We start from the raw sequence: 11,774 nt of genomic DNA on the forward strand, positions 1-11,774 counted from the left end.
AATGGGAGGCCTGTATTGACATCATCTTTGATCAAACAAGACCGCAAAAGGTTTTTTGATTTCCACCAGAACCCAAATAAACAATAAACATAGGAGCCATGGCAACAAGCTGAGGTTCATCATTGGCACTAATAGAGTAGATCCATGTAGAAAAATGAGACCGTCTTATTATCTGTACGCTACATCTCTCTGAACAGATGCCACTATTTAAATGACCCACTCCAACTTGAGTCTGCTCAGCTCTAATTCATTTAAATGGCAACAAACATACAGTTTGGCAGGACAAAAAAAATTGCAATTACACAACAACAAACTATAAAAAGGAATAAAATTAAAAGAAGTGATTTAAAGCTGTAACCTAAACTCAGTCACTGCTGGTATGAGCTCCTCCTGTCATTAAGTGTATTCATTGGTGAGTAGCTGTGACCACAAGTTGAAGCACATCTTCACATTCAGTAATACCCATACATGATTCAACAAACTAAAGACATTTAACTTGCTATTCAATGAATTTTAAAGGTGTAGTTAATACCACGATGATAGCTGAGTAAGAGTCTCCTGGAATGGTGTCTAATTAACATGAGCCTTTTCAAGAGTTAATTAGTGGAATTACTTGCCTTCTTAATGTGTTTGAGACCATCAGTTTTGTTCTGAGGTAGGGGTTAGTACAAAATGGATAGGCCTATTTGACCACTGTTGTAATCCATATTACAGCAAAACCATATTATTGCATAGTTTTGATGTCTTCAGTATTAATCTACAATGTTGAAAATAATTAAAATAAATAAAACCATTGCATGAGAAGGTGAGTTTGTGTGGTATCCCATTTAGAGTACTGGTAATCCAGATTTGGTAATCTCTGAAGTGGATCAGCTTTTTTGGAGGTAAAATGGATTACCTGGTCCTGGAGAGCAAAAACACTGGAAACCCAAACCTGGCTCATTGTACTCTTATCTAAATAACCAGGTGTGACAGCAGCTTGGCCATGTTAGGATATGCGAACTCATGCACTGGTCCCCTACAATGGAACAGACCTATTGTTAAAGTTATTAATTACAGCTGCTTATCTTGCTTTGGCTAGCGTCTCCTGTGAAAAAAGTCCACCGAAGCTATTTCTGCTGCCAGCTGCAGCTTCTATTTGCTGGCAGGTTGCCATGACTGCACTGCAACCTTTGAACACATCACAGAATTATTCAATTTCAATTGATTCATGAGCTGTTAGTTAATTATATCGATGTGTTCTTTGGTCTTTCTCTTACTGTTTTTTCTTAAACATTTGTATAAAGAAAAAACAGAGCGGTTATATAAAGGTATGACTCCCTCACTCTGTTATCAGTGTGACCTATGAGAAGGCTAATGACTGACAGTGGAGGCTGCAACACTGGAGTCAGCTGTATTTGTCATAAAAGCGACCATGAAGAGGAAGTCTGTGACACTTACGGATACATAAATATCGCCTTAAATCCATTGCAATGTCTCAAATTGAAGCCAAAAAGTTAGCTTAATTTAGATGGTTTTAAATGGTGTAGATAACTTAAAAAAATCGAAAGGATTGTTGTGTGCAGTTTGTAGAGTGTTCAATATATGCTTATTACTATGGTTCATTTGAAACAGGTAAGCAACATGACTGGGAATAAAAAGAGCGTTCCAGGAAGGCTAAGTCTCTCAGAAGTAAAGATGTGAAGAGCAAGGTTCACCACTCTGTGAGAGACTGCGTGAGTTTATGGTTCAACAATTTCAGAGTAACATTCCTGAACGTCAATTTTCTAAGAATTTAGGGATTCATTATCTACAGCACGTGTCAAACACAAGGCCTGCGGGCCAAATGTGGCCCGCCAAGTCATTTTATGTGGCTCGCGAGAGCTTAAGGCTTATGACTGTTTATTTAAAAAAAAAATCTGCACTTAAACGTGCATTGACCATAAACTACATCTCCCATAATGCATTTCAATTATGTAACCCCCTAAATGACAGCATTCCCGCCAGGAGGGTGCAGCGTACCCACTGCAGTATTTACTACAGTGACTACAGGTTGAGTCTGTAGAAGTGCATACAAATGGCCTCAAAATGTCCAGGAAGAGAAAAGTTGATTCAGATGGCAGTATCAGAAGGCAGTTTCAAGACAGATTCGGAAGGGGAGTACATGTTTGTGCTTCAAGGTGAGAAACCGGTATGTCCTTCGTGTCATTAGGCAGTGTGGTTGTCAAAGAGTACAATCTACAGTATCTCATAAAAGTGAGTACACCCCTCACATTTCTGCAAATATTTAATTATATCTTTTCATGGGACAACACTGAAGAAATGACACTGATATAATGTTAAGTAGTCAGTGCACAGCTTGTTTAACAGTGTAAATTTACTGTCCCCTCAAAATAACTCAACACACAGCCATTAGTGTCTAAGCCACCAGCAACAAAAGTGAGTACACCCCTAAGTGAAAATGTCCAAATTGGGCCCAAAGTGTCAATATTTTGTGTGGTCACCATTATTTTTCAGCACTGACAACATCACGGAGCTGGTGGATGTTAGAGACCTTGCGCTCCTCCACCTTCCATCTGAGGAGACCCCACAGATGCTCAATAGGGTTTAGGTCTGGAGACATGCTTGACCACTCCATCACCTTTACCCTCAGCTTCTTTGGCAACGCAGTGGCCATCTTGGAGGTGTGTTAAGGGTTGATATCATGTTGGAGTACTGCCCTGCGGCCCAGTTTTTGAAGGGAGGGGATCATGCTCTGCTTCAGTATGTCACAGTACATGTTGGAATGCATGGTTCGCCCAATGAACTGTAGCTCCCCAGTGCCGGCAGCACTCATGCAGACCCAGACCATGACACTTCCACCACCATGCTTGACTGTAGGCAAGACACACTTGTCTTTGTACTCCTCACCTTGGTGCCGCCACACACGCTTGACACCATCAGATCCAAATAAGTTTATCTTGGTCTTATCAAACCACAATACATGGTTCCAGTAACCCATGCCCTTAGTCTGCCGTCTTTAGAAGATTGTTTGCAGGCTTTCTTGTGCATCATCTTCAGAAGAAGAGGGGTGTACTCACTTTTGTGAGATACTGTACGTCGGCATTTTGTCTTACGGTTACAACTGGCTCTTTGAGGGCAACCATAATGCTGATGTGGCCCTTAATTAAAATGAGTTTGACACCCCTGATCTACAGTACATAATGTCATTAAACATTCACAGAATCAGGAGAAATCTCTGTAAAAAATAGACGAGGACAATAACCAATACTGGCCATGATCTCCGGGCCCTCAGGCATTAAATACAGTCATCGCTCTGTAGTGGAAATCACAGCATGGGCCCAAAATCCCTTCCAAAAACTGTTGTCTGTAAGCACTATACCATACAAAGAGGAAACCATTTATAAACATAAGCCAGCCTTGCGAGCCTCTTTATATGGACCCATTAACTGAGGCTAAGTGGAAAACTGTCCTGTGGTCTGATAAATCAAAATTTGACATTCTTTTTGGAGATCATGGACACACATCTAAGATGGCACTATTTATACTGAATGATATTTACAAGTTTTGGAGCAACACAACTGTCATCAAGACAATACCTCTTTCAGAGAAGACCTCTCATATTTCAGCAAGAAAATGGGACAATGCTAAACCCCATTCTGAATGTAGTCCAACAGCATGTCTCTGTGATAGAAGAGCCTGGGTGCCAAACTGGTTTGTCTGCAGTCCTGACTCATCACCCATTGAAAACATTTGACGCATCATGACAAAAAAGTGAAAAAATTGACAAAAGAGACCCTGAACTGCTGACTGGCTGAAAACCTATATCAGGCAAGAATGGGATGACATTTCACTTTCAGAACTGTAGACACTGGCCTCCTCCGTTCCTGGACGTTTACAGAGTGTTATTTAAAAAGAAGTGATGCAACACGATGGTTAGCATGCCCCTGTCCCAACTTGTTTGAAAGGTATTGCTGGCATCAAATTGAAACTTAGCATAATACTTTTTATAAAACAATAAAGTTCTTTCAACATCTGATATGTTGTCTTTGCACTTCTTCAATTAAACTTAGGTGGCAATTGCTTTCTTTTTAACTGGGGATGTTCAAAATCTGGACATATACCAGCAAAAACATGCAGTTAATGATTTGTCTCCTTGCTCAAAGTGAAATTATATTCATTATTCTTCAGACTGTCTGACTGTTCTGGACTTGGCAGGGATTATTGCAGTAATTGTCTTGAATACTTGGCTTCTGTTGGATGATGAAAAGTCTATTTTTAACAACAGTTTAAAAAATTCACAACCACTGCAAGCTGTCTGATTCAGATTCACTTCAAGGCAGCACACTATAAAGTTGTTCTACACAAATAAACTGGAAACAATATCTGAACGACTGTGCAGTGGCTCATACCGGATAAGCCAGTTCATGGCAAACATGAACAAGACACATGGCCATACACTATGGTTTTTATAGCTGACCATGTGAGTGCTTTTAGACAGCTCCAGCCAGCCTTGGAAACAGGGGCTGCCTCCTGGTCACACAAAGAGAAACTCCAGTTTCCAGAGTCTGACAGGATGTCAACACAAAAATGAACATAAAAGAAAGAAAAAAAACAGACTCAGAGGACTGTACTCTGCACTGCACAACCACCCAAATAGAAATATATGAAATGAGCATACCATTATCACTAAACCACTTATTGGGACTAAAAGCATGTGCATCCCCCAAATGCCTATAAAGATAAAGATCATCCATTGATTTTTTTAGCTGCTTGCACGCACAGATGAAGCAGAGTGACACTTTTGGGTGATAGTCATTTTTATATTCAAGTCCAATGTGGTAAGACAAGGACACGTTACAGGGTAAAACATGTACTGTTCTACAAAGTCATTACCCAGCTTTCTTACCAATCACCCAGCTGAGATAAATGTGTGATTCTGATTGGTCAAAATCTTATAACAACAGTAATTAAATGATCTGAAAAGCAAGAGCAATGCCAGATTATACCCATCAAATCAACCCATGAAAAGAGTCCACTGACTGATTTGCTTTATGATGTCTAGTTTTTTTTTTAAATAATACTCTAAACTTATTTAAAGAGCTCAAAACTTAAGATTTGTGGTAAATAGCTGACCAATCAGCAGCAGAGAAAAGAAGACAAAAAGTGGCAAAAACTGCACAGAAACTAGCTATGGGTATCAAAACACACAAACAGCTGAGTGAAAGAGACATCCATCAATTTGATGAATGCAGAAACAAAGCAATCACAAACTGCAACACAGTAGGCTATGGTCTTTAGCAGTGTTACAGGACTGGTGAAGTGAGAAGAAAATGCCAACGTAAAGGTTACAGAGAGAGGACCTTCTACAGGTGCTGCTTATTTTCTGCATCCATTAAGAACAACAACAACAAAAGGCTGATGTTTTAATTTTACCAGGAATGAAAATGTTAAGTTTAAAGTGATTGATAACAGCAAAGAAGGACAATGTTTAGATTTTACAGCGACTGAAAATGTTGAGTTTAATGCCAATTGACCAACAAGGTAAGCTGATAAGAATACCGTGGCCATGGAAGTGATACTAACAATCAGATCTGGGGGACTTTATTTTAAGCTGCACTAATACATGCTTTGTTAAATCAATAAAGTAATCTTTAAATCAATACTTAGCCTTTAGTTTGGTAATTAGCAAGATAACACATAGTGAGAGGCCTCTATGTGAAATACAATCTGATTAACATTGGAGTCTTGCTCATCCTGTCGGGATTCCATTTTGCATGATCAGCGACTCACCATGCATTATCTCTTACCGGTCAGCTGCAGATACACAGTGGTCTTTATTGCTGACAATAAAGACCACTGTGTCTTTGCAGCTGACAGGCTGACTATAAAAGCTAAATCTACAAAAAAAGGAGTGTTGATTTTTTTTGTCCAAAGCTACTGTGCCAGAAATGTGTTTTCAGGATGTTAAAACTTTCAAAATCAAAGTATGGAGAAAAGTTAACCTGTAACCCTAATTTTTAGCCTCTGTATTTGGTCTCCACCAATCGAAGCTTTTAAATTTTGTTTATTAAGCTGACACCAGGCTTGGATGATATGAGGAAAATTTGTGATGAGAGATTAAATTATTCAACTTTGCAAGGAGGAGGACCCGCATGCAGACAACTTAAGATATTTATCAAACAACATCAAAAAGGGAAAACGAAGAGACTTACTGAAAATGTCCAACAACAGCCAATGAAAAAATGTAACGAGCAAAATAACACAACAGTCCAAAGCAAAATCAACACTTGAATCACTGGAGGAAAGGACACAGGAGAAACCCTGGAAAGACAGAACGGAGGATTCGCAGGGACTAAATACACAAAGGGTAATCAAACACAAGTGTGTCATGATGAGACACAGGTGAAACTAATCAGGGTGGGGCACACAATCACTGAAGAGGGAAAACTCGACACACTGGGGGAAAATACTTCAAAATAAAACAAGAAACATGACAAGAACAAGAAATGAGGACTGAATAACACTGGGAACTAAAACAAGAATGACTCAAACTAAAAAGCAACCCATGACAGAGAGTACTTTATGTTAGCTATATCTCACAGGTGTCCCTCTAGGATTTAGAATGAATAAAAAGAAGGATTTTATCACCAAAAGACTGAAAGCAATTAATCTTAGTGCAGCTGATAGCTAACTTTAGTTTCATCTGACAGTATCTACAAAAACAAGAAACATGGCAATTATATGCAGGCCTCCATCCAATTGGTAAAATGTACACATGCACAATGAAAACACTTTTCAAAAAATGTAATCCTTTATCTTATTCATTGCAGTAACTTCCCTGTATGATTTTTTGCAAATACTCATTCTGCAATAATAATGGAATCGCACTGTAATGCGAACACCTCATAAATCAATAGCTGAATAAGAATATAAGAAAAATGCCTTTGTGTTTGCACCACAAGAATCAATCTCACGTCCGAGCACAAATACCAACATCAGTGTAGATGGTGGGGAGAAGCTATGCATTAAAAAGAACGTCACCTGTCCTGTTCTATCGATTCTCTTCCCCACCCCCATGGTTTGTTGTCTTCATTGTTAGGCAGCGGTCAGGTCTGAGTTGCTCATCAGTTGTGACCTACAAGTTATTAATAACAGCAGAATACGCCTCCTCACTTTCATTTTCCATTGGTCAACACGCTTGGGTTGTGCACCTCTGCTCTCTGTCTTTCGTTGTCTGTTTCTCTGCAGTGTTGGACCTGACTAATAACAAGATCAAACCACTTTACATCAAACTCACTGCTCTATTTTTGATGAATCTGTCTAGACTCAAAGCTGGAAATCATTGCCTGTGTTACCTGATTAAAGTAAATGCTGCTATTAAGCTTTGACATGCATACATTTATATTCTAGCCGTCCACATGATGTCAATCTTTTCACATAGTAAGTCTTTTCTGTTTCTCATATGGCTCCGATCCAAGCAGCATTTTTTTCTCCACATATGCTCAACTCAGGGAGAACAGAAACAGTGCTCTTCGACATGTTTGTTGTTTGTCTGTGTCGTTGGGCTCTACAGTGTCAGGAGACAATAATGCATCATTTACAGCAAGCCAGGAAAAGGTCAGACCTGCTACCCAGAGCGCTGCTGTTCTCATGTCATAGTGGCAGGTGTTAAGACAGTGGGATCTCTCAGGCTCCACCGACACACACCGCTTCATGCGGGGCCTCATATTTTATGTTTGTGGAGGAGTAACCTCAGAGCTAATGACTGAATACTGTTACCTATATTGTGCATACTATATTTCTTTACTGACATTTTTCCTGAACATTCACCGAGGTGGATATTTCTGGGCATTTCACAAACGTGTATTCTTCCCTTTCAGTTTCCTTACATGCCATTTGTCTTGTTTTTTATCGAGGGAGAAAAAGCGAACATCGGGAGAGGGAGGACAGAGTGAGACAATCAAACAGTGCTGGTGATCAGCAAAGCCTCAGACCAACAGGATTGACGAAACACGGGTATTAAAAAGAAGCAGTGGCAACCGTGTCATCAGCATGTGTATGATTAAAGTAGTATCATTATTTCCCCTGGCTTCTGAACAGGACATTGCTTTATTGCTCACTGTGAGAATGCCCATTGAATACTATGAATCTCTGCAACTCTCACAGTAATAATTTGATCATTATCATCACAAAATATAAAATATAGACAGCTGCTATTGATGTCTTGGTTTTGAAAAGTATGTAACTATTGCATAAGTGTTTTAATACCTCTTTATGGGTGTTTTACATCTCTAGCAGTCTATTGAAAATAAATGTAGACCACTGCAGCAATGAAGTTGAATCTACTAACATAGCCTCTGGAAATCAATCAGCATCGACCTGCTTTGCAATTTTTACTCAAGGCAGTATCTCTGCGTGATTTAGGCCGATTAGCTAACTTGATTTAACTTATATCACATTCGTTTGACTGTCCAAAAAACTTCAACTGCAGTTTTCAAGGAGCAAATATACATATTTTCATTTTGCATGGGTGGCCAACCTGGGGCACTGATTTCACAGAGGTGGCATGAATGATGCACATGCATGACATTATAGAATCGACAACCTTCCTTTGATTCTACCCCACTGTAAGACTGAAGCTGAAATACTGCTCTCTATTGGTGAAGCTAAAGCATGTGCAGAAGACTTTTCTGCCAAAACACACATTTATGAAGATTAAGATTCCTCAGTCCACAGCAGAACAGATTTTTGTGAGGTTTTGAAGCAGACATTCATGGTTATGAAAAGGTCAATGACTCTTGTGTTTGTTCATACGTTTTTTCTCTCTGCTCCTCCTCAACCTTGCTTGGAACGTTGCAGGAAACTGAGAGGCAACCTCCAGCCTTAAAATATGAAGCCTATGCGGAAGTGCTAAAAACTGCATTTCACCGCACATTTGCTTCAAAAGACGATCTTTAAAGCAAAAATAAGTATGTTGACAGCCTGGTTTAAAAGACGGTTAGCAAAAAGGCTAAAGGCCCGCCTCTTTACCTTACACTAGCTCAACAGACGTTATTTTGAGGTCAGCATTTCCAGTGTGGCACCCGCTGACGATTGGCTTCAAAACAGCGCTTCACAAACAGATGGGTGACGTCACAGGGACTATGTCCATTTATTATACAGTCTATGCAGAAACCCTGCATTTGTCAACAAAGCCATCAGTCAATCATCATTCAACATCAAACAAATAATTAAAACCAATCTCTATGAAACATGAATGCTTGAACTGAAATCAGAACGATGAGAACTAAATACAGAGATAAAGAGTTTGAGGAAAATTATTGAAGAGTAGTTTAACTGTTTAGTTTGATCCATGCTCCATCTGTTATAATGGAGGAGGCGGGCTTTGTGACCTATACTGTAGCCAGTCACCAGGGAAAGCTCAAAAAATGATGGCTTAACATGAGATTGCTTTTGTTCTGTGCATTACTTTATACAGTCAATGGTACACGCACACATACACTGACAAGTAACATTTATCTTTCCTATCCTCTCCACTGATCATATCTACTTTGATTACCAACATGAAAGGAAAAGTACATCTGCACACACACAGTAACAATTTACAGTACCCAAATAGTTGATTTTAGCATATGTCCCACCTTTGTCTAAGCAAACAGCCAATCACAGTTTAGAATTTCTTTGGTGACACCTGTGGTGGCCAATCAGAGTTCAAGGGGCCTTGGCCAGCCCCTGAATACGCTCTCCAATAGTTTTATATCTTAACTTATTACTGAAAATGTTCTTGTAGATGTCCTGACAGGATAATAATTGAAGCATGAATAAGACTCCTACTATCTGCACATTCTTCCTCCTGTACTTGTCCAGAGTGGCAATAGGATTAGGAAAAAAAGACAATAAGCAGGCAAGCATGGCAATCAAATCCAAGACAGCATGTCTTCGTCTGCCTGTGGAGTATTTAGAGTTTTTATCTACTCTCTTACATCCTGCTCAGGCTGTCTTAGACTATCAAACACAATTATGTTTCCAACATCAAGCTGAGTGATCCTGTTAGCATGTTTGTGCTCCATCAACAGAAAAAAAAACTCAAGGTTGTAGAGCGAATGTGGAGGTGCTGCTCTACATTCAGTGTGAACAAGGCTGCTGTGCCGTGTGCAGGGACAAAGATACAGTGACATCTCTGCAATATATGACTAATGTGTCCTTATTTAGATAAAGGCTGTCTGTTTGTTGTGTTAGTGACATAATTGACAGAGAGGTGTCAGTTAAGAAACCATTTGTCAGGCACATTATTGGCCTACTAACACACAACAAGACAGTATGTGATGGATTGGTAATTACTGCGGTGATGGATGGTTTCTAGTGCAGGGCTGCAGCAGCGGGTGTTATTGGTTCAAACTCCAGCAGGAGTAGGTGTGTCTGTGTGTGTTGCTGTGTGTGAGACACAGCAGCCAAACATCAAAAACATCAAATCAAAAACATGCACCATTCTACATCAACTTCCATCAGATTAAATTTGTTACAATGAGCATGGTTATTTTATGTTTAGCATTTGCATGTCATTTTGAATTTCTAAGGCTGTTGATGTTTTTATGTGTGTGTAACCTATGTGTGTGTGTGTCACAAAATGAGTAGAACCCCTGTGAGAGCTTAATTTATCATGCAGAGGCAGCAGCTGCAGCTCTTCCTACTTTCCTCTGACACACACAGACACACACTCACATATGCACAAGGCCAAGTACTGTATCCTCTTTGGATGTGTGATGTAAGATACCAAGAGGACAACAATTGAAAATGTTGTTTCTTTCACTTGGCATGGAATTTGCAAGAAAACGAACTTCAGTGTGAAATTAACCCTTAAAAACTGTACAAGACTGTAGGAGAAGTATAGAAGTTTCTCCACCTTTAATGGTTTTATTTAATTTTGAGGCACTTTGACATTCAACAGGACACTGAATATTATTTTGAAGGTAAATATCAGTTACACCCTAAAGTTTTGTTATAAAATTCCACTTTTTACATTGATTAAAAAGTAATGAAGTTAAACCACTCACATCATGAAAGATGGTTAGCCCCTGTCCGGTGCTGTGCAGCGGCTGCTGTTGCTGCTGAGCCCGGAGATGCTTCTGCTTGGCGGACTGCAGGCACATAGTGATCATCTCCGTACAAGCCAGCATCTTTGAGCGCGTTCAGATAGATAACTGTAGACAGAGAAAAGGGTGAAGTAAAAGTCTCGGTCGAAGTCTGGAGGAGAGGCAGGCTGCAGGTGAGAGAAGAAGAGCAGGTGAGGCTGAGCAGGCAGGCGGGGACTGAGAGAGATGCTCTGTAACTTTGTGATGCGCCGCTGAGCAGAGTGACCGCCCCCTCCTGCTGGAGCCGCTGTGATTGGCTCGTTCATCTATCTGGATCAAACTGTTGAGTTAACGAGGGCCAAATAGCATCTCTGAAACCTGATAACAACAACAATCATAGCGTCAATGCCTGGACCTAAAGTAATCTGTATGTAAAAGCTTTTCCAACACTGTAATCAGGAAAATACCCCACAGTCTCTGTGTTGATATGATCCAACACAAAATAAAATGTATTAATTTCTCATAGGAAGCACAGAGATATAAAAAAAAATACCAAAACAGACTGGACCCCGAAAATCACACAAAAAAGGTTGTCAAAGGAAAAAATAAAAGATCCATTGTGCAAATGTATCCAGTGTATGGAAGAGGATTAGGGCCATTGTAAAAAAAAAAAAAAAAAAAACAATTAAGGTCAATTTTTTTTTATTATTTAATTGATTT

At 39.6% G+C, this 11,774-nt stretch overlaps 1 protein-coding gene across 2 annotated transcripts in view; it reads right to left on the minus strand.

The window, feature by feature from the left end:
- necab3 (N-terminal EF-hand calcium binding protein 3) overlaps window positions 1-11,774 on the minus strand; it is a 77,075-nt gene that overhangs the window by 64,001 nt on the left and 1,300 nt on the right. For both annotated transcript variants that reach the window (XM_034695233.1, XM_034695225.1), the window contains exon 2: window positions 11,037-11,183. In XM_034695233.1, the coding sequence (XP_034551124.1) occupies window positions 11,037-11,159 (123 nt within the window). In that variant the 5' untranslated portion in view covers window positions 11,160-11,183. The remainder of the gene's footprint in view (window positions 1-11,036; window positions 11,184-11,774) is intronic.

The sequence above is a fragment of the Notolabrus celidotus genome, chromosome 1 (genome assembly GCF_009762535.1).
Source record: "Notolabrus celidotus isolate fNotCel1 chromosome 1, fNotCel1.pri, whole genome shotgun sequence".
Classification (NCBI taxonomy): domain Eukaryota; kingdom Metazoa; phylum Chordata; class Actinopteri; order Labriformes; family Labridae; genus Notolabrus; species Notolabrus celidotus.